Genomic DNA, 27,603 nt, shown 5'->3' with positions numbered 1-27,603 from the left:
AGGATTACCTTCAAATTATTCAGGACAACCTAAAATTATCAGCTCGGAGGTTGAGTATCGGGCACAGTTGGGTGTTCCAACAGGACAATGACCCCAAACACACGTCAAGAGTGGTAAAGGAATGGCTAAATCAGGCTCAAATTAAGGTTTTGGAATGGCCTTTCCAAAGTCCTGACAACCCTTCTCAACTGTCTATGCGACGTCAAGAATTGGTTAACCCAGACTTTTTTAATAAGCATATAACCCCCAATTCTTGAGACTTTGCACTGGCTCCCTGTTCATTTTAGAATTGATGTTAAAACATTTCTGTGTGTTTTTAAAGCTTTACATGGACTGGCACATCAGTATATCCCGGCCCTCATCCAAATTTACACTCCTGAGGTCCGAGAGCCAGCTCCAGCTCGTGGTGCCCAAGACCAGACTTAAGACCAGGGGAGACAGGGGCCTTTTTTGTGGTCGGCCCTAAGCTCTGGAGCACTCTGCCCTTCCATGTTTGTACTGCTCTCACTTTGGAGTGTATTAAGTCTCGTCTTAAGACCCACTTTTATTCTTTGGCTTTTAACACAACGTGAGTTGTGTGGTCCTCTGTGTTTTTTGTTTTTTTTTAATTTATTTATTTTGACATCTATTTATTGTTTTAATAGTTTTTCCCCTTCAAAATCGTTTTTTATATATTTATTTTTATTTGTATATTGTTTTTACATTGGTTTTATTTTTTATTCAGTCATTGGTGGGGCTAAGGATAATATTTGAATATTGTTTTTGATATTGTTATACAGTACTTTGGAAACATTTATGTAGTTTAAATGTGCTACAAACGTACATGGACTTTTTTCTTCAGCATTGTCCACACGTTAAAGTCAGGACTTTGGGAAAGCCGTTCTAAAACTTTAATTCTAGCCTGATTTAGCCATTTCTTTACCACTTTTGACGTGTGTTTGGGGTCGTTTTAGGTTGTCGTGAAGAATTTGGAGGTAATCCTCCTTTTTCATTGTCCCATTTAAAGCACCAGTTCCATTGGCAGCAAAACAGGCCCAACGCATAATACTACCACCACCATGCTTGACGGTAGGTTGGTGTTCCTGGGATTTAAGGCCTCACCTTTTCTCCTCCATCAATATTGCTGGGTATTGTGGCCAAACAGCTCAATTTTTGTTTCATCTGACCACTGAACTTTCCTCCAGAAGGTCGTATGTTTGTCCATGTGATTTGACCCAGCAGATTTGGTCACATGATCAGTAGATCCATGATAAATTAATAATTATTTTTCATTATATTTGTCCATGTGATGTCAGATGAAACAAATATTGAGCTACCAAAGGCGACTAATTGCAGTGAAACTTGCCAAGGGACATGTAACCGAATATTAACATTGTTGTATGTATACTTTTGACCCAGCAGATTTGCTCACATTTCCAGTAGACCCATTATAAATTCATAAAAGAACCAAACTTTTTGAATGTTTTTTTTGTGACCAGCAAGTATGTTACGGCTCAGACTCCTGCCATCGCCGCTCTCCTGTATGTCCGCTGAAGTGAAAGAACCTAGGGACACGCCCACGGCCGTGCCCTTCCAGCATCCACTTGCAGCATCCACCAGCTGCATTCATTCACCGGCAATCAGAACACCTGCCGGTGATGATCAAGCTTTCTTTTTAAGCCTGGACTACATGCCATCGCTCGCCAGAGTACAGTCTTCAGTTGGTATTCAGTAAGCGATCATCCTGCTTGATGCAATCCGGCTGTCTCTGTCTGTTTTCCCTTCCGTGTTTCATTGTCGTGTCATCCAACTGCAGATCTCCGTTCCCGTGTTTGACGTTTCTGTGTGTCACGGCATTCCTCGTCTCCGTTCCCCTGCTTCTCCAACTGCCCCCTTGGATCTCGACCTCCCGCTTGGAAACGGATCTGTCCCTTCGCTCCTGCCCTGGATCATCTGCCTGCCTCACGGACTTCGGTGTTCTTTCCCTCTCACCAATATGTACGGTAAAACCCTCCAGTTAAATACTACACATAGTCTTACACCATACACACTCTTGGATCTAGTTCACACTCCATTTCCTTAGTTTATATTTATATTGTGTGATTATTATATATATAGTTAATATATATAATAAATCAATAGAGCTACAAAATCAATCTCTAGTGTCTGTTGCCGTCACCTTCCTCAGTTAACCATAACACAAGTATGTGCTCCAATCACAAAAAAATAAGAGTTGTAGCAAATATTGGAAACTCAAAACAGCCATGACATTATGTTCTTTACAAGTGTATGTAAACTTTTGACCATGACTGTATGTATGTGCTGTGTGAGTCTTCAATGCATGTGTGTTTGTGTGTTGGCATGGTAACAAAAGGTTTGCAACAGCATTCCCTTAAAACATTATTTTCTCAATCCAACACGGACCTTAATATCTTTCCTCTCCTTCTGCATGTCAGTGTTGGCAAACACACAGTCAAACAAAACTATGTCAGTCCCTACAGTTCCTGTTCTCTTTTTCTTTTTTTTTTGTCTTTGGTCCCATGCTACTTGTGTGTGTGCTTCCGAGCGTGAAGTGGAAAGCTCTGGCTCAGCGCTCTGGGGATATTTCATGTCACTTTGCCTAAAAAATGAAATATTTTGACGGGCGTGGAGATAGAAGAGAGCACGTTTGAAGAAGATTTTTTTATACTGCAGGCATTATTGCGAGCTGTGATAGGTTGTCATGCAAACAACTACTCATCTTTGTCCATTTTGTGTCAACGGTTGCTCTTTATATCAACCGCCACAACCTTGATTAATCTTTATGTATTGTGTGTGTGTACAATGACGCCGATGGAACTTCAAGCCTGGAATGCATTTTTGCATAAATAGCCAATAGTTGGTCTCTAACAGAAACAGCAACACAACTCCAGTCGGCCTTGTGAAACTCGTTAACAGAAAATCTAAAATGGCACTGCTGACACAAGGAAAGAGGCAAAATGTTTTGGCCACTCATCTAAATGATCAGAATCAGGTATTCTTATCACTTGGCCTGGTGTATAAAATCAAGCACTTAGGCATGGAGACTGTTTCTACAAACATTTGTGGAAGAATGGGCCGCTCTCAGGAGCTCAGTGATTTCCAGCGTGGAACTGTCACAGGATGCCACCTGTGCGACAAATCCAGTCTTGAGATTTGTCGGCTTTATTAAAGGAAAATGGAAGAGTTTGGGAACAACAGCAACTCAGCCACCAAGTGGTAGGCCATGTAAACTGACTGAGAGGGGTCAGCGGGTGCTGAAGTGCATAATGCAAAGAGGTTGCCGACTTTCTACACAGTCAGTTGCTACAGAGCTCCAAACTTCATGTGACTTTCCAAGTAGCCCACGTACAGTACGCAGAGAGCTTCATGGAATTGGTTTCCATGGCTGATCAGCTGTTTCTAAACCATGAATCACCAAGTTCAATGCAAAGCGTCGGATGCAGTGGTGTAAAGCACGTCACCACTGGACTATAGTGCAGTGGAGACTCCTTTGCTGGAGTGATGAGTCACGCTTTTCCAACTGGCAATCTCATGGACAAGTTTGGGTTTGGAGGAGGCCTGGATAACAGTACATTTCGGAGTGCAGTGTGCCGAGTGTGAAATTTGGTTCTGGAGGAATTATGGTGTGGGGTTGTTTTTCAGGAGTTGGGCTTGGCCCCTTAGTTCCAGTAAAAGGAACTTTGAATGCTCCAGGATACCAAAACATTTTGCTCCCAACCTCGTAGGAAGTTTGGAGCGGGCCCCTTCCTCTTCCAACATGACTGTGCACCATTGCACAAAGCAAGATTCATAAAGACATGGATGACAGAGTCTGGTGTGGATGAACTTGACTGGCCTACACACAGTCCTGACCTGAACCAGATAGAACACCTTTGGGATGAATAAGAACGGAGACTGAGAGCCAGGCCTTCTCGACCAACATCAGTGTGTGACCTCCCCAACGCTCTTTTGGAAGAATGGTGGAAAATTCCTATAAACACACTCCGCAACCTTGTGGACAGCCCTCCCAGAAGAGTTAAAGCTGTAGTAGCTGTAAAAGGTGGACCGACATCATATTGAACCCTATGGGTTAGGAATGGGATGGCACTTGCAGTTCATATGTGAGTCAAGGCGGGTGGCCAAATACTTTTGGCAATATAGTGTATTTCGATATTTTTCTAAATAAAGGGAACCACAAAAAAAATGCATTATTGGCTTTATTGGACCGTTACTATTTAGAGGCGGTATAGTACCGAATATGATTCATTAGTATCGCGGTGCGATACTAATACAGGTAACAACATTAACAGTTACTTATACTAGGAAAGAGTAATCTTATTAATTACTTCTACATGTGTTACAAAGGCGTTAGCGAGACATTTGACGTGACATGGCACCCTACTTTGGATGTAGTTGTATGTCAACAGCCCTAGGCGGCGATTTGTCCAGGTTGTACCCCGCTCCAGCACCCCCCGCAACCCCAAAACAGAGACAAGCGGTAGAAAATGGATGGATGGATGTATGTCAACAAGACAGCTGCAGAAGCACAGCCAGTTAGTTCAATGCAGGAAATATATTTTTTAGTAATACAATCAACATCTACCACCACACTAAAATGAACTTGATATCAAATAGAAGGAGGCAACATTACACAGCACACAACACTAATGTAAGTACACACACAAATACACACTACTACTTCAAGGGAATAATGAACAAAAAATCAATGATTAAAGTGACAAGTTTCCAATTCTAAAATACCCCAATTGTGGACAAGGAGACTACAGCTATCATAGCACGTTATTTGTCTTTATTTACTAGCGCTAACACTATCCATTGAAAAAGATTTAAACTTCCCACACACTGCCAGTCTGAGCTAACAAACACAGCTGAGCTAATGTTGCTCTGTCTGGGCGCTGATGTCACTTAACTACACACATCACCCTTTAAGGGTACACACACACTCTGGTTTCATACAACATCTAAAAATCTATGCAACTATGACAGATGCTGTATTTTTGGACCATAATGCGCAACGTACTATAAGCCACATTTAAAAGAGTCATATTATTATAATTTTTTTTCTAAATGGAAAACACTTCCTTGTGGTCTACATAGCATGTAATGGTGGTTCTTTGGTCAACATTTTGCATAGATTGTTTTACAGATCATCCTCAAGACGTTTTCTGACAGTTGCTTCAGGATGCGCCGTGCTGTGGGCGGTCCTATTTGCATGGCTCACCTTCAGCTGCGTCTTCTCCCCGTCATCTTTGTTGTAGCGGTGTAGCGTACAAGGACGGGAGTGGAAGAAGTGTCAAAAGATGGAGCTAACTGTTTTAATGACATCCAGACCTTATTTCAATTATTAACGGAGGAGCATCTCCTCATCCGGTAACAACAACACCGGAAATGTGTCCCGTGAAAAAACGTCAAACCGGAATTCTCTAATAACTAAAGTTACTTAGGTGAATAATGGTAACTCACTACACCGGTATGTTTTAGTGCTTTCACGGCGAGTTTACTGATAGATATAAGTAAGAATTTTACACTACTTTATATTAGAAATGGCAACAGCGGAGGATGAATGTCACATAACAAGAAGATAGAGAAAAAAAAGAAACTTATCAACTACAAAGGCGGACATGCGCAATTTTTCAGGATTTATGCAGATCCCAAATACAGATCAGCAGGCACCAGAAGGTAAGAAAAGTTGCTTTTACATAATACTGCGAAACAAAATGCCACATAATATGTCTTACCTTATACACACACCATAATAATACTTGTATGTTGAAGCACATCAAAGGGTGCACCTTCATAGCTTACCAAAGTCGTACTAAAACATTTTGATGGATTTTTGAGCGCCGTGTGTAATGTTCTATATTTTCAATGGCACATATAAAATGTTGGTGTTGTTTACTTGAGTCATATTGCCTTCATATGGCAGTCTACACATATCTCTTATGTTTGACTGCCATCTACTGGTCACACTTATCATTACACCATGTACCAAATAAAATTGCTTCGAGGTCGGTAAGCAAAAGCAGAATTATTCCGTACATTAGCAGCAACTGGTTATAAGGCACACTGTGGAGTTTTGAGGACAAAAAAATATATGTTTAATGCCCCTTACAGTCTGGAAAATACGGGATATATCAATCAATCAATGTTTACTTATATAGCCCTAAATCACTAGTGTATATATTTTTAAGTAACGTAATAATTACTTGTAATTATGTACATTCAATACAACTTAATTCCATCCATCCATTTTCTACCGCTTATTCCCTTTTGGGTTGCGGGGGACGCTGGCGCCTATCTCAGCTACAATCGGGCAGAATGCGGTGTACACCCTGGACAAGTCGCCACCTCATCGCAGGGCCAACACAGATAGACAGACAACATTCACACTCACATTCACACACTAGGGCCAATTTAGTATTTCCAACCTAATTCCGTAACAAGTAATTCAAATTAATTAATGTTTTAAAGTAATCTTACCAAAAAACTGGGGGATGTTTTTCTGTCATCTAAATATATCAGTTTTATCAGCCAATGCTATACATTAAGGATGCTATCTGGGAAATACAAAACAAAAACAAAAAAATGGCAATTGAAGCCCCAAATGTTCACACCAATCTGAGGGTTACTGGTTCAATCCCCACCTTCTACCATCCTAGTCACGTCCGTTCTGTCCTTGAGCAAGACACTTCACCTTTGCTCCTGATGGGTCCTGGTGAGCTTCTTGCATGGCAGCTCCCGCCATCAGTGTGTGAATGTGTGTGTGAATGGGTGAATGTGGAAATACTGTCAAAGCGCTTTGGGCTCCTTAAAAAGGGGTAGAAAAGCGCTAAACAAGTACAACCCATTTACCATTTACCATACATGTCAATTACACAAGTCACCGTTCTATTTTCACATCATAGATCAGCTGTTGTGTTTGTGAATTAATGTAGACTTGAAACAAAAACAAACTGAACTTAAATAACCTATAACTATTTTTCTCCGGTGTAACATGAATGTTAGCTGCTAAGACAGCTAACCTGCGAGCAAAGATGCTTTATCTGGCATCGAATGAGGTTTGAAAACATAAGATCAGCTTTATAGCACTTTGATAATATAATAAAGGCCCAGTAAGATCAGTGTATGTTTTTGAATGTGAATTGAAAAACAAAAAATGTTTTTCTTTTTTTTTTTTTTTTTGACATTCATTTTAAAATAAAACAAATACAATTGGAAAAACAAAGCCCTCTTTATTTCTGCCGAAAAACACTAACCAGATTGAAAAAACCTAATTTTATTTTAATTTCATATTTTCAAAATTATACTGCCTTTCACCAGAAACTGAAAATGGACAAAAAAACAGATGTGTTCTTTTTTAAGTCAATCATAAGTTGCTATTTAAAGACAGGACTTTCCGTTTATTCTGTTTCCAATTCTGAAACGCAAATAAAAAAAAAATAAAGGCCGTATTGCGATTTTTATTATGTATGGCAGATTTTACAACAAACAAAAAAGGGTTGATTTTCATTAAAATCTTGCCATAAAATTGGAGTTTGTGCTGTTTTTCTTTCTCGCTTTTTATTTTTACAAATAAACAAAAAAAATCGAAATTATGTCAATCCAAAATGCAAAAATGCGTTTGTGGAAGGGGGCGTGGCCTGCAGGAGGTGCGTAGATGGCCCAGGTGGGCCTTGTTATCCAATCACCTGTCGCCTTTATTAACAGCAGCCGTGAGGAAACGAGTAGTTGCGAGTTGGAGGGGCTGCTGAGAGACACCGACGCAGAAAAGACACCTTGCTGAGTAGCAAAAGACTTTGCAGTATTTAAGGATAATAAAACAGCGTTTATTCTGAATTCCTGGCAGTCTGCGGTGCTCTGAAGAACCCACTAGAGGGCAACCTCTACAGCGTTTTATTATCTGTGTGTTGACAAATTGAACCGGAAGCACTATTTAAGCCTTTCCTTTGCGTGTAGAAGTCCTATTGTCGTTTTAAAAAAAAAGTCTCATTAAATAGTTGTCCAACTTTTGTTTCAAAATTTAAAGCAGGAAAAAATGACACGAAATGTGTTTATTTATTTATTTTTTTATAGGGACGGCGTGGTTCAGTGGAGGAGTGGCCGTGCGCAACCCAAGGATCCCTGGTTCAATCCCCACCTAGTACCAACCTCGTCACGTTTGTTGTGTCTTGAGCAAGACACTTCACCCTTGCCCCTGATGGGTGCTGGTTAGCGACTTGCATGGCAGCTCCCTCCATCAGTTTGTGAATGTGTGTGTGAATGGGTAAATGTGGAAGTAGTGTCAAAGCGCTTTGAGTACCTTGAAGGTAGAAAAGCGCTATACAAGTACAACCCATTTATCAATCAATCAATCAATGTTTACTTATATAGCCCTAAATCACTAGTGTCTCAAAGGGCTGCACAAACCACCACGACATCCTCGGTAGGCCCACATAAGGGCAAGGAAAACTCACACCCAGTGGGACGTCGGTGACAATAATGACTATGAGAACCTTAGAGAGGAGGAAAGCAATGGATGTCGAGCGGGTCTAACATGATACTGTGAAAGTTCAATCCACAATGGATCCAACACAGTCGCGAGAGTCCAGTCCAAAGCGGATCCAGCACAGCAGCGAGAGTCCCGTTCACAGCGGAGCCAGCAGGAAACCATCCCAAGCGGAGGCGGATCAGCAGCGCAGAGATGTCCCCAGCCGATACACAGGCAAGCAGTACATGGCCACCGGATCGGACCGGACCCCCTCCACAAGGGAGAGTGGGACATAGAAGAAAAAGAAAAGAAACGGCAGATCAACTGGTCTAAAAAGGGAGTCTATTTAAAGGCTAGAGTATACAAATGAGTTTTAAGGTGAGACTTAAATGCTTCTACTGAGGTGGCATCTCGAACTGTTACCGGGAGGGCATTCCAGAGTACTGGAGCCCGAACGGAAAACGCTCTATAGCCCGCAGACTTTTTTTGGGCTTTGGGAATCACTAACAAGCCGGAGTCCTTTGAACGCAGATTTCTTGCCGGGACATATGGTACAATACAATCGGCAAGATAGGATGGAGCTAGACCGTGTAGTATTTTATACGTAAGTAGTAAAACCTTAAAGTCACATCTTAAGTGCACAGGAAGCCAGTGCAGGTGAGCCAGTACAGGCGTAATGTGATCAAACTTTCTTGTTCTTGTCAAAAGTCTAGCAGCCGCATTTTGTACCAACTGTAATCTTTTAATGCTAGACATGGGGAGACCCGAAAATAATACGTTACAGTAGTCGAGGCGAGACGTAACAAACGCATGGATAATGATCTCAGCGTCTTTAGTGGACAGAATGGAGCGAATTTTAGCGATATTACGGAGATGAAAGAAGGCCGTTTTAGTAACGCTTTTAATGTGTGCCTCAAAGGAGAGAGTTGGGTCGAAGATAATACCCAGATTCTTTACCGTGTCGCCTTGTTTAATTGTTTGGTTGTCAAATGTTAGAGTTGTATTATTAAATAGAGTTCGGTGTCTAGCAGGACCGATAATCAGCATTTCCGTTTTTTTGGCGTTGAGTTGCAAAAAGTTAGCGGACATCCATTGTTTAATTTCATTAAGACACGCCTCCAGCTGACTACAATCCGGCGTGTTGGTCAGCTTTAGTATATATATATATATATATATATATATATATATATATATATACATATATATATATATATATATATATATATATATATATATATATATATATATATATATATATATATATACATATATATATATATATGGGCTTCACGGTGGCAGAGGGGTTAGTGCGTCTGCCGCACAATACGAAGGTCCTGCAGTCCTGGGTTCAAATCCAGGCTCGGGATCTTTCTGTGTGGAGTTTACATGTCCTCCCCGTGAATGCGTGGGTTCCCTCCGGGTACTCCGGCTTCCTCCCACTTCCAAAGACATGCACCTGGGGATAGGTTGATTGGCAACACTAAATTGGCCCTAGTGTGTGAATGTGGTCCGTCTATCTGTGTTGGCCCTGCGATGGGGTGGCGACTTGTCCAGGGTGTACCCCGCCTTCCGCCCGATTGTAGCTGAGATAGGCGCCAGCGCCCCCCGCGACCCCAAAAGGGAATAAGCGGTAGAAAATGGATGGAAAATGAATATATATATATATATACAGTATATATATATATATATATATATATATATATATATATATATATACAGTATATATACAGTATATATATATATACTGTATATATATGTATATATATATATATATATATATACAGTATATATACAGTATATATATATATATGTATATATATATACAGTATATATATATATATATATATATATATATATATACATATATACATATATATATATATATATATATATATATATATATATATATATATATATATATATATATATATGTGTGTGTGTGTGTGTATATATATATATTTTTGTGGCCTGTGGCAAATTGTCAAAATACCAGAAATAAAACACAGCAAAAAAGCATGATGATTGACCAATTAATTATAACACAATATTGCCCCTTGGGGCAAGTGTAATTGAGGCACCTCTGACCTATGGCATCTATTTAACTGATGATCAAGTGTTTGTTATTAGTTTTTTTACTGCCCACGGGTAAAAAGAAACACAATTTGTTGTTGTTCTTGTTCTCACCTCATCCAGATGAACCAGGAAGGTGACATTAGTTCCCAGGTTGGCAGCCAGTCTATCATCTTTGGTGGTCAGCAAAAGTCCCTTGGGGGATTTCTTTGGGCATTGTTGCTTTCTGGCTGTGTACAGTTCCTTCACTCCTTTGGTGCAATTATTTAACACCACTTTACGATACCTAAAGAAGAGGAAAGGTTGAAAATTCAAGCTGTTTTTTATATATAACTGCTCAACTTTCAGTATGTTGATGACTGGTAGTTAGCCTGTCCTTTTAATAAATCTCCAGGTGGTTAGAATAAGTGGATAGCGGGAGCTGATTTTTTTAAATGAAAAACTGACCGATTTGAATAGAAATACTACTTCAGAGCGCAACTGTGATAAGTAGCTCCACCCCCAAGTGTCAGAATAATTGTATGTAAGTTACCACACAACTTGTTTGCTTTGAGTTCAGGTTGCCCTGCGGCCTGTGGTTAAGCTGTCTTTGCTCTTATAAGGCAAAAGGCGCACACCGTGCGCAATAGAATACGCCGTTTGTCAGATCTTGTACAGGCACAGGAAGCACTTTATCAGTACCCAAAATCTACAAGCAGAGAGGGGGCAAACCTGAGACCGCTCCAAGCACCATTTTGTTTGAACTGTTTATGACCCTAGAAATTCTGTCCATAAAAGTTATGAACAGAATCGGTGACAGAATTTATAAGTGCAGTCAAGGCGTTGAGGGGGTCCGGTTTGGTGGCTGCGGGATGAGGTCTCTGCTTTCTGCAGATGATGTGGTCCTGATGGCTTGATCCGGCCAGGATCTTAAATGCATAGCGGGGGCTGATTTTCTTTAATGAAAAACTGAACGATTTGAATAAAAATACAGTTTCAGAGCGCAACTATGATAAGTAGCTCCACCACTAAGTGTCAGAATAATTGTATATAAGTTATCACACAACTTGTTTGCTTTGAGTTTAGGTTGCCCTGTGGCTGTGGTTAAGCTGTCTTTGATCTTATCAAGCAAAAGGCGGACAGCTTGAAAACCTCCACTGTGTGCAATGGAATGCGCCGTAGAGTTGCTGGCTTCTCCTATCTTGGACAGCCACAGGAAAAACCTTATCTGGACCCAAATCTACAAGCAGAGAGGGGGCACACCTGACACCACACCAAACTCCTTTTTGTTTGAACTGTTATGACCCTAGAAATTCTGTCCATAAAAGTTATGAACAGAATCGGTGATATAATTTCTAGGCGCAGTTAAGGCGTTAGGGGATCCGGTTTGGTGGCTGTGGGATGGGGTCTCTGCTTTTTGAAGATGATGTGGTCCTGATGGCTTCATCTGGCCAGGATCTTCACGGCCGAGTGTGAAACGACTGGCATGGATCTCAGCGCGTCCAAATCCGAGTCCATGGTTCTTGCCTGGAAAAGGGTGGAATGCCATCTTTGGGTTGGGGAGGAGACCCTGTGTTGTGATCCGATGGTCGGATCATCACCATATTGTTATTTTTGTTCCATTTTTATATCACTCTGCGGTTTGACGTGCTTAGTTCCTGTTTTGTTCGTTTCCATGGTCACTCATTAGTTTCAGCTGTTACTCTCGGTTCCAGCACACCTGTCTTTGCTAATCACCACCCTTTATAGCCAGCCTGTTCTGTTCACTCAATGTCGGATCTTAGTTTGTTCTCATACAACTGCTTGTGACTTGTCTCTCACTCTCTATCTCGCTAGCTCTCACGCTAAGCTCTATTTTTATTCCTAGCTTTCATGCTAGTTGTTTTGTTTTTTTCTCTTTGTGCCAAGGGTTTGTGTTTCGGTTAGTTTGACCTAAGCTTTCCATGATAGCGCTTTTATTTGCCTTTTCTATTTGTACCAGTGTTTTTCTTCATAGATCCTTTTGTTTAATAAATCCCTTAGTTCTTACCTTTTTGCTGTGTTCTTGCTGACGCATCCACGGAGGACCGAATTCGTCAACAATATGCCACAGAAGTCTAACACCCTGCTTTAAGTGGACGAATTCAAGTACCTTGGAGTCCTTTTCACGGGTGAGGGAAGAGTGGATCGTGAGATTGACAGGCGGATCGATCAGTAATGTGGACGCTGTATCGATCTATTGGGGTGAAGAAGGAGCTGAGCCGGAAGGCAAAGCTCTCAATTTACCGGTTGATGTACGTTCCCATCCTCACCTATGGTCATGAGCTTTGGTTTATGCCTGAAAAGACAAGATCACTCTGCCATTCGGAGGGAGGTCAAAGTAAAAGCCGCTCTTCCTCCACACCGAGAGGAGCTAGATGAGGTGGTTCTGGCATCTGGTCAGGATGCCACCCGTACGCCTCCCTATGGAGGTGTTTAGGGCATGCCGAACGGTAGGAGGCCACAGGGAAGACCCAGGACATGTTTGGAAGACTATGTCTCCCGGCTGGACTGGGAACGCCTCAGGATCCCCCAGGAAATGCTAGACAAAGTGGCTGGGGTAAGTCTGGGCTTCCCTACTGGGCTTGCCCCCACGACCCAACCTCTGATGAGCAGAAGAAGATGGATGGATGGATGGATGGATGTTTATGACCCAGTACAGCTGCTATATAATGAGATCCTTCCCCTTGGAAGCAGCTGCAGCTATATAATCAGGAAATGTCCAAATAAAGGAGGAGGCGTGGAACCCTTTCCTCAGAGCGTGAAACGATAATGTACGAGGGTGCAAGTCGACGCGTTCTCCTCATGAGCTAAATTGAATCCTGTCTCTGTTTGATTCCTTGCTTCTTGTCTTGTTAAATAGATAGTTCAGTGTTTGAACCTGACGCTAAATACCATCAACTTCCTTTATTCTGTCTGAGGTGTGTAATACACTAAGGCATATGCTAAAACATAATTAATGACATAAATAGAAGAATGAAGAATCTGCAGGGAAAAATAGTGTCAATATGCTCAACACTACCGCAGTGCCTCAAACAACTTGTGAACATGTTAGCTTAAATACTCACCCTGTGCTGTTGAGATAGTTTTGACTATGGCGGCAGCTTTTGGTGGAGGAAGAAGGATTGAACCAAAAGGTGGGTCTGCAGTTCCCATCGCTTCGGCGCTCATACCCGTAGTCACTGAGAGACAATGAAGTGAATTAACTGACTCATATTATGCTCAACAAGGTCTCTCATGGTCATTCACATTGACATCCCACTGGATTGTGAGTTCTTCCTTGCCCTTATGTGGGATCTGAACCGAGGATGGCAGTTGTGGCCCGTACAGACCTTTGAGGCACTTGTAATTTCGGGCTACATGAATAAACATTGATTGATTGAGTGCTATACATCTGTTTGTTTTCCATTTGGACTTAGTGCACACCCAGACACAGAAAGAAGGAATGTATTTAATGTATGGTTTGGCTTCTCGAGTTAGGAATCCTCCATTTTTGACTAAGATTCCTCCGGGTACTTCAGACCTGTTTGAATAATAATAATAACAGATTTTTTTAATTAAAAAAAAAAAAACACTTTAGATTGAGCAAACAACCTTAAAGTGCCAAAGTGTATTACAAAATAAATACATAAAAAAATATGTAAAATAAACATTAAAAATATAACGATAATAATAATAATAAAAAGATAATACAAATAAATGAAATATAAAAAAAACTAGAACAGCCTGATAGCTAGAACTAGTATGCATATCACTAAAAAGGCTTTTTAAAAATAAGGGCTTTTAAGCCTTTTTTAAAAGCATCCACAGTCTGAGTTGCCCTCAGGTGGTCAGGGAGAGCGTTTTACAGACTGGGAGCAGCGGAGCAGAAAGCCCGGTCTCCCATAGTTCGTAGCTTTTAAATGATGCTTGGTTGTAATAAAGCAACTTTTGGTTCAGAAAAGCGTCTTCGACGTCTCTTTTGATTCAGCCACACAGCCGGGGCATCCTTCAGTCTGGACGAGGATGTCAAGACCAGACATACACTTCGACGGCAAAGAACACCCAGAGGGGACCTGATCGATATCATGTGAGGATCGTTGTCCCCCTGGTGTTTTCTTACGGATGGCAGCCCATTAACACTTGTTTAAGGAGAACACTGAACACAATTGGCAAATACCTTAATCTTACTTTACTGCCTAACATAGTTTAGGTCAGACATGATGACCAGGGTCACACTTCAAATACATTTTTGTAAAATATGTGGTGAATTATACCTTGTAATAGTGTGGCCGGATACCAATATTTTGGTACTGGTACCAATATTATTCAGATATTTTTTGGTACTTTTCGGTACTCTTTTAAATAAAGGGGACCACAAAAAAAAGTAAATTATTGGCTTTATTTAAAAAAAAAAAAGTCTCGGGGTAAATTAAACATATGTATCTTATTGCAATTTAGTCCTTAAACAAAATAGTAAACATACAAGACAACTTGTCTTTTAGTAGTAAGTAAACAAACAAAGGCTCCTAATTTAGTCCGCTGACATATAGAGTAACATATTGTGTCAGTTATCATTCTATTATTTTTGTTAAAATTATTTAGGACAAGTGGTAAAAACAAATAATTATTAATCTATTCATTCATTTACTGTTAATATCTGCTTATTTTCTGTTTTAACATGTTCTATCTACACTTCTGTTAAAATGTAATAATCAATTATTCATCTGTTGTTTGATACTTTACATTAGTTTTGGATGATACCTCACATTTGGGTATCAATCCGGGACCAAGATCATACATTGGTCATATTCCAAGTCTTCATGTGTCCAGGGACATATTTTCTAAGTTTATAAACATATTACGATTTTTTTTTTAAAACGAAAGATGCTGTGATACCTGTTTTTCTGCACCTCAGATCAGCAGGTACCAAAAGGTACTTTTGCATAATATTACAAAATAAAACGCCAGATAATATGTCTTACCTTATACACACACCATGTTGATACACAGTACAATCCATCAAGCGGTGCGGCTTCATAGCTTACCAAAGTCGTACTAAAACATTTTGATAGATTTTTGAGCGCTGTGTGTAATGTTTTGTATTTTCAATGGAACATATAAAATGTTGGTGTTGTTGACGTGATTGCAGTCTGTACGTATCTTTTATGTGTGACTGCCAACTACTGGACACACTTATCATTTCAATTGCTTCGAGGTTGGTAATAAAAAACTGAATTATGCCGTACATTAGGTTATAAGGTGCACTGTCAAGTTTTGAGAAAAAACGAAAAAAAATTAAGTACGCCTCACAGTCCGGAAAATACGCTAATTACAAATGGTATCTTTACTCTGCAGAACGAATACCAAAATATACACATATACGTTATTTATTTACCAGCTGTCTCACTGTTGAGCACATATCAAAACATTTAGCAAACAGACAGCCAGAAGTTATTGCAGAATGTCTTCCTGCTTGCTTGTTTGTGGAAAAAGTAATGAGTCCTCACATTTTGGCCTCTTCACCGACATTATTCACACAAAATAATGTAGATTGTCATGGCTCATGTTTCTCTTTGTTCGAGCAAAAACAAAAACACAAACCGACGGTTATTTGCATACAAATTGAAACTATTAACAAGACGACAACAGTTCCCAATCCCTTTAATTGGAATAATAACACACATAAAAGGTTAACTGGCAGACGCCACAGTCGGGCTGTGTAAAATTAAACAAAAAAAAATCCCTAACATATTACATTAATGGAGAAACTGAGAAAAGTAAATAGATGTTAAATGGGAGTGTGCATGGCATGCGGAATTGATCTAATGTGGGTGGCTTACGCATTTCTGGAGAAAGAACCGTACAGAAGTGCAAGTTGGAAAAAGGATAACAATGGTATTAACTGAATAAAGTTAGGCAGAAATGAGTCAAAAATGTATCAGTATTTTTTTCTTTTCTGATGATGCTTCTTGAATAGAAGCAGAGCCATCTCCACTTAATTAGCCATGCATGTTACAGCAATTCAAATCAGTTTCTTAATTGTTTTCGGCAATTTTTGTCAAAACGGTGGGGTTGCAGCTTGCTGCGGGGTTTGTTCTCCCGGGATGCAAACGGACTATTCCGGACCAGGCGTGAAGGTAGGAACATATCTTAATTATTCTAGACTCGAGGATACAAATAAAAGGGGGCACAAGGCAAAGGCACAACTTAGCGCATGATACAAAAAACCAATACTTAGAACTAGAGACGAGAAAGAAAACACGGTAAACTGTGGCATGAATAAACAAAACTTACAAACCCCGTTTCCATACGAGTTGGGAAATGGTGTTATATGACAAAATAAACAGATTTCAATGATTTGCAAATCCTTTTCTACCCATATTCAGTTGAATATGCTACAAAGACAAGACATTTGATGTTCAAACTTATAAACTTTTTTTTTTTTTTGCAAACAATCATTAACTGTTTTTATACCCATACATGGCACCCACCTGTTCCCAATTAGCCTTCCCACATGTGAGATGTTCCAAATAAGTGTTTGATGAGCATGCCTCAACTTTATCAGTGTTTATTGCCACCTTTCCCAACTTATTTGTCACGTGTTGCTGGCATCAAATTCTAAAGTTAAAGATTATTTGAAAAAAAAAAAAGTTTATCAGTTTGAACATCAAATATGTTGTCTTTGTAGCATATTCAACTGATTATGGGTTGAAAATGATTTGCAAATCATTGATTTCTGTTTATATTTACATCTAACACAATTTCCCAACTCATGTGGAAACGGGGTTTGTAATTGTCAGAGCATGAGTCTACGGCATGAACAGAGCAAATATAGAGTAATGTCGCCAGTACGACTAACAGGCCAAACAGGCTTGAATAATAGTCTCTGATTGAAGCAGGCCCGTGATCCGAACACATGAGGCAGGTGAAACTAATGAATTGTCATGGAAACTAAAACAAACAAGGGTGACACAAAAACAGGAACTAATGGAGTCCAAAACTAACAGAACATAACTAAACAAAACATGGTCTAGACCACTGATCATGACAAATTTGCACTAATATTTGCAATATTTTCATAAGTGCACGCATCCATTAAGCCATATGAAAACCAGTGAAGTTGGCACGTTGTGTAAACCGTGAATAAAAACAGAATATAATGATTTTCAAACCCTTTTCAACTTATATTCAATTAAACACACTGCAACGACAAAATATTTAATATTCGAACTGGAAAAAAATATTTTTTTTTATATATTTGCTCATTTGGAATTTGCAACATGTTTCAAAAAAGCTGGCACAAGTGGCAACAAAGACTGAGGAATGCTCAGGAAACACTTATTGGGAACATCCCACAAGTGGACGGGCTAATTGGGAACAGGTGGGTGCCATTAATTGGGTGTAAAAGCAGCTTCGCATGAAAAGCTCAGTCATTCACAAACAAGGATGTGGCGAGGGTCAGCGGTTTTTGAACGAATGCGTGAGCAAATTGTTTAAGAACAACATTTCTCCAGGAATTTAAGGATTTCACCATCCACGGTACGTAATATCATCAAAAGATTCAGAGAATCTGGAGAAATCACCGCACATGAGGGGCAATGACGCCCTCAGGCGGTAATGCAGCCAAACCCTTCACCATCTTGTAAAGGATATCACCACATTGGCTCAGAACACTTCAGAAAACCACTGTCAGTAACTACAGTTTGTCGCGACAGCTTTAAGTGCTAGATATAACTCTACTATGCAAAGAGAAAGCCATTTATCAACAACACCCATAAACGCCGCCGGCTTTGCTAGGCCCGAGCTCATCTAAGATGGACTGATGCAAAGTGTAAAGGTGTTCTGTGGTCCTATGAGCCCACATTTCAAATTGTTTTTGTAAACTGTGGACGTTGTGTTCTCCGGACCAAAGAGGGAAAGAACCATCTGGACAGTTTTAGGCGCAAAGTTCAAAAGCCAGCATCTGTGATGGTATGGGGTTGAATTAGTGCCCAAGGCATGAGTAACTTACCCATCTGTGAAGTCACCAGTAATGCTGATTGGTACATACAGGTTTTGGAGTAACATATGTTTGCCATCTAAGCAACGTCTTTTTCATTCAATTTGATGATATTACGGACAGTAGAAAGTGAAATCCTCAAATTCCATGCAATTGAGAAATGCTGTTTTCTTAAACTGTTGGATGATTTGCTCACGCATTTGTTCACAAAGTGGTGACCCTCGCCCCATTCGTAATTGTGAATGACTGAGCAATTCATGGAAGCTGCTTTTATACCCAATCATAGCACCCACCTGTTCCCAATGAGCCTATTCATCTGTGGAATGCTCCAAATAAGAGTTTGATGAGCATTCCTCAACTTTGTCAGTCTTTTTTGCCACTTGTGCCAGCTTTTTTGAAACCTGTTGCAGGCGTCCAATTCCAAATGAGCTAATATTTGCAAAAAAAAAACTGTGTACCAGATCGAACGTTACGTATCTTGTCTTTGCAGTCTGTTCAATTGAATATAGGTTGAAAAGGATTTGCAAATCATTGTATTCTGTTTTTATTTACGATTTAGACAACGTGCCAACTTCACTGAATTTTGGGTTTTCTATAACATATTTACATTATTGTTTATGCTCTAACAATGAAAATATTGGATACAAAATTAATAATTATTTGTCGAGGGAATTTGTTTACCACGGTCAGGCCTGGAACCAGCTGGCCATATTAAATACTGTTTGGTAATTTGTTTGTGAATAATAATGAAAACACACATATTTTAAACATAAGAGTTTTAAGTTTCAACTTACCATTCAAAATCATGGGCTCGGCAAATACAAGACTCCGCCGAAAGGAGACCCGAGTAATCTTTACCCAGCATGCAGTAGTTCCCCGGTCTGCGTTTGATGTAAATCTGCTTTTGTCCCATAACACATGGCTCTCCCTATTGGGGGGGAAAAAAAACAAAAAACATTTTAGTGATGAACAGAGAGGCATTTTTATTTTTTTGGCTTACCTGATTGTGCAAATGCCATGTTTGATAATCCTCCTCAGTACATTTCCGACTGGAGACGGACTTGTAGTCTATCTTTATAAGCTGCCATTCGGAGCGGTGGCTGAAATGTCCGAAGAAGCTGTAGGGGAAAAAACGTGACATGTTATGTGTGCTTTAAATACAGTCCGGTCAAAAGTTTACATACACTTGTAAAGAACATAATGTCATGGCTGTCTTGAGTTTCCAATCATTTCTACAAATCTTATTTTTTTGTGACAGAGTGATTGACATACTTGTTGGTCACAAAAAAAACATTAATTTTATGAATTTATCATGGGTCTACTGAAAATGTGAGCAAATCTGCTAGGTCAAAAGTATACATACAGCAATGTTAATATTTGGTTACATGTCCCTTGGCAAGTTTCACTGCAATAAAGCGTTTTTGGTAGCCATCCACAAGCTTCGGGTTGAATTTGTGACCACTCCCCTTGCCGAAATTGGTGCAGTTCAGCTAAATGTGTTAGTTTTTTGAACATGGACTTGTTTCTTCAACATTGTCCGCCAATTTTAGTCAGGACTCTGAGAAGGCCATTGTAAAACTTTAATTGTAGCCTGATTTAGCCATCCCTTTACCACTTTTGACATGTACCACTTTTGACATGTGTTTGTGGTCATTGTCCTGCTGGAACACCCAACTGCACCCATACCCAACCTCCAGGCTGATTATTTTATGTTGTCCAATAGAATTTGGAGGTAATCCTCATTTTTCATTGTCCCATTCACTCTCTGTAAAGCACCAGTTCCATTGGCAGCAAAACAGGCCCAAAGCATAATACTACCACCACCATGCTTGACGGTATGAGTGGTGTTCCTGGGATTAAAGGCCTCACCTTTTCCCTTCCAAACATATTGCTGGGTATTGTAGCTAAATTTTTGTTTCATCCAACCAAAGAACTTTCCTCCAGAAGGTCTTATGTTAGTTCATATGATTTGACCCAGCAGATTTGGTCACATGATCAGTAGTTAATTAATAATTATTTTTCATTAACTTTGTCCATGTGATGTCAGATGAAGCAAAAATCGAGCTACTAAAAGTGACTTATTGCATTGAAACTTGCCAAGGGACATGTAACCAAATATTAACATTGCTGTATGTAAACTTTTGACCCAGCATATTTAGGTCACATTTTTAGTAGACCCATTCATAAAAGAACCACATTTCATGATTTTTTTTTGTGACCAACAAGCAAGTGCTCCAATCCCTCAATCAAAAAAATAAGATTTGTCAAAATTATTGGAAACTCAATACAGCCATGACATTATGTTCTTTACAAGTGTATGTAAACTTTTGATCGCGACTGTATACGAGAAAAAATAAATGGAAAAAAATGTTACATTCAAATTTGGTTTATTAACTCGCACTATTATATGACAACTTGGAATTAGACCAAAGTTTTCAGAACCTAAATAGATTATGTATTATGATTAAAACTGCATCTTTGGTCAGAAGTAGAATATGTAGATTTGGTGTTAATACAAACTATGTTTTACACGTTGTTTCAGCTTACTACTTGTTCAAACCCTAAGAATGATTTTAACTCAGGGGTGTCAAACTCATTTTGCATCGGGGTCACATGAAGAAAAATCTACTCCCAAGTGGGCGGGACTGGTAAAATCACGGCGCGATAACTTAAAAATAAAGATGACTTCAGATTGTATTTCTTTGTTTAAAAATAGAACAAAAACGCTCTGAAAATGTACAAATCATAATGTTGTTGGGTTTTTTTTTTACACTTACATGTTATGGTTAATTTGTCGTTAATTAAACTTTCTGCATATATTATGTGATAATCAGTCAACTCATTGGTGTTAATTTTCAATCGATGAAGATAAAAAAAACATCAAAATCTAATTACAGGATGTTATTTATGTTGTTTGCTCATTTTCCTCGACTAATGCACTAACATAATTTGGTTTATTTTTTTGAAAACATGTAGCATAATCTACAAAGTTCCAAAAAAATGTTATTGTGACATCTAGTGGACACATTTAGAACAGCAGTTTCCTTCATTCAAAAATGTTGGCTCATTTTTATACTTAGCAAACTCATCCCGCGGACCGGATAGAAACTGATCAAGCCGTTTGACACCCCTGTTTTAACTATAGGATTTTCTGGCTCTTGTCGATGAAACCAAAACAAAAAACAAACAACAACATTAACTTCTAAAGGCCTTAGTGGCAACATGCGTGGATAGCACCTTTTAGCTCTTATTTCCAAAATTGTGTACACTGCTGAATTGGGGTCTTATGGCAACTTATGTGGGTCTTATGGCAACTTATGTGGACACTTATACTGCCATCTGGTGGTGTCAGAAGAGTATAACATACAATAGAATTTGGAAAAAAAAGTGTAAAAAGAAAAATTTGCATGTCACTACACATGAAGTACACGTTTGTGTACTTATGGACTAAGTACATCATGTCAAAAGACAATTTTTCGTTTTTGTTCTAATTAGGGTCCAGTAGGCCCAAATAGCAAGGAGAACTACAAATAAAGCATGTAAACAAACAGCTTGGGCCTTGAGAGGTTATGTCAAGTTTTAGTGAATTGCCTAAAATGACCCCTGAGCTGCCATTTTAAAATGAGGCCTAAAAAGACGAGATGCCAACATTATATTATATGGACGTCTATTCTAAAGTCCACCTCTTATTCAATTTAGCCTTTAGGAAAAATACAAATAAATGTTAACACTTTAGTATGGGGAACAGATGTTTACCATTAATGAGTTGCTTATTAACATGCAAATTAGTAACATATTGGCTCTTAATTAGTAATTATTAAATATTTATTAATGCCTTATTCTGCATTGCCTTATTGAACAACCAGTAAGCCATTAACTGAGAGTCTTCCCTCAATAACCTCAGAACTTTTGCTTATTAGTAACCCTAACCCTTATATGATCCCCTAGTGTCTAAATAACTCTAAATTAACAATTTCTTACTTTAATAAGCAACTACTTAATGGTGAATATGTTCCCCATACTAAAGTGTCACCAATAATGGTTTGGGGAACACATATTCACCATTAATTAGTTGCTTATCAACATGCAAATTAGTAACATATTAACTATTAATTAGTCATTATTAAGTACTTATCAATTGCTTATTCTGCATGGCCTTATTATACAACCAGTAGGGCATTAACTAAGAGTCTTCCCTCAATAACCTCAGAATTATTGCTTATTAGTACCCTAACTCTTATATGTTCCCCTGGTGTCCAAATAACTCTAAATTAACTCTTTGTTCATTTAAAAAGCAACTTATTAATGGTGAATATGTTCCCAATACTAAAATGTTACCAATATTGGTTTGGGGAACACATATTCACCATTAATTAGTTGCTTATTAACATGCAAATTAGTAACATATTGGCTCTTAATTGGTAATTTTTAAGTACTTATTAATGCCCTGTTCTGCATGGCCTTATTAATAAGCCATTAACTAAGAGTGTTCCCTCAAAAACCTCAGAATGATTGCTTATTAGTCACCCTAACCCTTATACGTAACCCTAGTGTCCGAATAACTCTACTTTGTTACTTTAATAAGCAACTAATTAATAGTGAATATGTTCCCCATACTAAAGTGTTACCAAATAAATACATACAATGCAGAATTACTTTTAACATAATAACAGCACATCATCTCAAAACATCATGTTTTCAGTTAGGGTATTTTTTTTTTTAGGGCTCACGTCATGATCTGGTTCTCTGCCCCGGCTTCCACCAAAACGCCGTCCACAAACAGAGGCACAGAAGAAAAGCTGTGCTGGGTCCATTGCCTCCCTTCGTCGAAGCTGACCCTGTGTACGCGTGTCAGAACACATTTCCATCACAAACCGAGCAGTTCGCAACGGCACGGAAGCAGACTTTTCTCTTAGATAATGGTCATAGGGGAGGATTTAAGGTAGGGGATCACAGGCACTCAACACAAATCTCAACGTAATTATTTGCATGAGTCATGTAAAATGTCATAACCGCTTAGTGGTTAAAGTAAAGCATGCATAAACCTGATAAGAGAATATGAGACTATTTACTTCAGATGAACTGCACAGCTCTTTTCATCATTGGGACTGGACTCCTATTGACGCTGATCCCAAAACTGGTGATGAAGTGAGAGCAAGCTGAATTACCTGAGTCTTGACGTGTTAAAATTTGCCAAGGGCGCACTTTTTGGAGAGCGGCAATCCCCCCTTCATGCTGTCATAAAAAAAAAAGCTCTTAGCCTTCATTTGGCTAAAAGCAGTGACAACAAAAATAGCGCTGACATGTGCGGTACTTTACTTATTATGAGTCTAAGCCTGGGAAGTGTTTGCTGAGTACACACCGGGATATGAGTAGCTGAATAGTCACATACACTATGTTGCCAAAAAGTATTTGGCCACCCATCCAAATGATCAGAATCAGGTGTCCTAATTCATTGGCCTGGCCACAGGTGGATAAAATCAAGCACTTGGGCATGGAGTCTGTTTCGACAAACGTATATGAAAGAACGGGCCGCTCTCAGGATAGGATGCCACCTGTGCAAAAATTCAGTCGTGAAGTTTCCTCACTCCTAAATTACCTTAACTTACTTTATTTATCCTTTATTTTAAGAAAATGGATGATTTGGGGAACAACAGCAACTCAGCCACCAAGTGGTAAGCCATGCCAACTGACAGAGAGGGGTCAGCGAATGCTGAAAGCGCTTAGTGCGAAGACTTTCTGCACAGTTAGTCCAAAACTTCATGTGGCCTTCCAATTAGCCCACGTTCAGTCGCAGAGAGCTTTGTGGAATGGGTTTGCATGGCCGAACAGCTCTATCTAAGCCATACATCACCAAGTCCAATGCAGTGGTGTAAAGCAAGTCACCACTGGACTCTAGAGCAGTGAAGACGAATTTTCTGGAGCGACGAATCAGGCTTTTCCATCTGGCGATCTAAAGAACGACTTAGGGTTTGGAGGTTGGCAGGAGAACGCTACATTTCGGACTGCATTCCAACACAACTGCGCACAAGTGCACAAAGCAAGGTCCATAAATACATGGATGACAGCAAATAAAACATATTTGTATTTGTTTTAAGCGCTTAATCGGCTCCACTGTAAGCAAACTTTTACTCGCACCTATTACCAGTTAGAATGCATTAAAAAAAAGAAATGAGTGCTAGTCTCACATACGGATTGTAAATGATTGAAAAATAATAAATAAATAAAAATTGAAAATATTCTGATACTTCTCATTTCTCATGGAAAGAACACAGTCAGAATTTTTTTTTTTTTTTTAATAAAGTGGAACCTTGATTGGCAAACTTGATTGGTTCTCAAACTAAGTTCGTATGTTAAGAGGTTTGTATAATGGAACAGATTTCCCCATAGGGAACAATGTAAATATTAACAAAAGCTTTCACCCCTGGCAAAAGTCCACATTTTAGTAAGTTTGTTCACTTTAAACACAATATAAAGCGCTATAAATCACAGAGTAATTGTATGTATGTTATCAGAAAAGTTTCCGTTCTCGGAAACTTCCTGCGAGCAGACAGAGGCTGTCTTTGTTGTGACAAGCCAAAGGCTTGTACAATTCCATTGTGTGTGTTGGGAGGAGACGGGAGGGGTTATGTATTGTGATCCAAGACCTTCCCAAGCTCGATCCAGGACCAGCCCAAGCCTGAGGCATATTTTTCTTTTGTGCTAATGTGACCAAAAACAATGGCTGTTTACATATCCCCCATTCCTTTAGAAACAGCTGTTGTTATGTAAACAGGGAATATCCAAATTAAAGAGGGGACGTGAGAGTACAGTCGACGCGTCGCTCCTCAACTTGAGCAAAACTTAATCCTGTCTCTGTTTACTTCCTTGCTTCTTGTCTGTTTTAATAGATGTCATGGATGTTTAAACCTGACAATAGAGTACTATTCTGCCCTCACAATTTTCCCGCAGCTTGGCAGATAGACAACTTCTCTAATAAAGAGACATGTTTTCTTCGTAGTAAAGCTTTATTGTTTTTTAGGGGGAGGGGTTATCATAGGATAGAGCAAACCTAGAAAAAATGCACATCATATTAGTCACATTACTAATATATAATACAAACTTCATATATGTAACAATTTATAGACATATTGTGCATAGCAAGTCACACAAACTCTTTATCGGAGACGCTCTGGATCTGTTCAAGTCTGTCAAGTAGGTGACCTTTCCATAGCCTCGAAGCCTTCCTCTAGTCTTACCCAGACTCTGTGCAAGCCCTCTGTTGGGTTGTTAAGATATTGAGTTTAGAAAACTCTTCCCCAAGCCACCGAGTCAGCAGATCTAGTTCTTCGAGGCTATAAGTATCAGAATAATTGTATCTAAGTTATCACAAAACTTTGTGTTTCTATGAGTTCTCGGCGAGCAGACAAAAGCTTTCTTTAATCCTACCAAACAGAAGGCTTGTAAAACTCCACTGTGTAGGATGGGAAGCAACATGAAGGTGTTCTGTTTTTTTTATGTATTTTAATCAACAGAACGATATCCTCATGACCCAAGAACTACAAATCGGAGAGGAAACACGGCCTGACTCCCCTCAAGGCGTCCCCTGTTCTTTAAAAAAAACTGTTGCCATGTAATCAGGGAAAGTCCAAATAAAAGAAGGAGGCGCACAACCTTTTGGCAGAGCGTAATGACACTGTACAAGGGTACAAAGTTACATGTTTTTCCTCACTGAGCCAAATTGAATTCTGTCTCTGTTTGATTTGTTACGGCTCAGACTCTTGCCACCGCCTGCCTGGGATGAACGAGCTGCCTTCTTTAGCCCGCACAACCTGCCATGCCGTGCTGGAGTATAGTCTTTCTGTACCTTTGTAAGCACCCCGTGTCTGGCTTCCATCCCCCGTACTCGCTCTTTCCCTGTGACTTCCGTGTTTCCGTTGTGTCTGATGTTCTTATTGTCTTCCCGCAGCGCTTTCCCGTTTTTTTCCTGTGAGCCCCTGTTGTTCCCCTTTCCTCCCGGACTGCCCTTTTGGTTTCTCGACCTTCCGCTTGGACACGCTTCTCTCGATGCCGCTCGCTCGCCTTGGATCATTTACTTGCCCCACGGACTTCCGCTGCCTTCTCTCTCGTTCAACATTTATGGTAACACTCAACAGCTAATCTACACACATAGACTTACACCATAAACACTTCTGGATTTTGTCACGCTCCATTTCCTTGGTTAGTTTATTTATTATTGTTCGTTTATTATATATACTGTCTATATATAATAAATATATGGCCCTGCGATGAGGTGGCGACTTGTCCAGGGTGTACAACGCCTTCCGCCCGATTGTAGCTGAGATGGGCTCCAGCGCCCCCCGCAACCCCAAAAGGAATAAGCGGTAGGAAATGGATGGATGGATGGATATAATAATTACTTACAACTATACCACCCTCTGGTGTCTGTTGCCGTCACCTCCCCTTAGTTCTTAGTAACCATAACATGATTATTGGCTTCTTGTCTTATTTAATATATGTCATCAGTGTTTGAGCCCTGCGATAAGGTGGCGACTTGTCCAGAGTGTATCCCGCCTTCCGCCCGATTGTAGCTGAGATAGGCGCCAGCGCCCCTCGCGACCCCAAACGGGAATAAGCGGTAGGAAATGGATGGATGGATGGATCAGTGTTTGAACCTATTGTTAAATGCTGCTTTCCACACCCCTTTGTCCTCAGCCTTGTCTGTAAATGTTGTCAAACTGTCTGGAACTAGACCACTTTTGACCAGGAATCTCGCAAGATTAGCAAAGTCATTGTTTTGGTGATTCGGCTGTAGTGACACTGGGTGTGGGGGAGGAAGCCTCATTGTTTCTGATTGTGTATACTTGGGGAACACATTTGAAGCTTTCTCTGCTATTGCCGCTTCAGACAAATTAATTTCAGCAAGAGCAGCCTCTGCTTCATTTTCTTCACTAAGGGCTTCTAATTTGGCGTTTTGTTCAATTTCCTCATGTGGAAAAACTCAGCTCTGGCATGTCCAGCTTCAGCCTCCACTGTAGCCTTGGCGATATGCGAGTTGCAGGATCGTATTGACGAGTGGGAGCAGACGGATCAGACCTCCAAATTGTCT

General features: G+C 39.7%; 1 protein-coding gene across 1 annotated transcript in view; it reads right to left on the bottom strand.

Moving 5' to 3' along the window:
* sorcs3a (sortilin related VPS10 domain containing receptor 3a) overlaps nt 1-27,603 on the bottom strand; it is a 614,798-nt gene that overhangs the window by 56,146 nt on the left and 531,049 nt on the right. Inside the window, exons 14-18 of the mRNA XM_061907863.1 lie at nt 23,246-23,353; nt 19,516-19,633; nt 19,310-19,443; nt 13,603-13,716; nt 10,652-10,823 (exon numbers count right to left, since the gene is read on the bottom strand). Coding sequence (XP_061763847.1) covers nt 10,652-10,823; nt 13,603-13,716; nt 19,310-19,443; nt 19,516-19,633; nt 23,246-23,353 — 646 coding nt within the window. The remainder of the gene's footprint in view (nt 1-10,651; nt 10,824-13,602; nt 13,717-19,309; nt 19,444-19,515; nt 19,634-23,245; nt 23,354-27,603) is intronic.

Source organism: Nerophis ophidion, linkage group LG01 (genome assembly GCF_033978795.1).
Source record: "Nerophis ophidion isolate RoL-2023_Sa linkage group LG01, RoL_Noph_v1.0, whole genome shotgun sequence".
NCBI lineage: Eukaryota > Metazoa > Chordata > Actinopteri > Syngnathiformes > Syngnathidae > Nerophis > Nerophis ophidion.
Note: the sequence above shows the minus strand (reverse complement) of the source record. Positions and strands in the feature narration are given on the sequence as shown.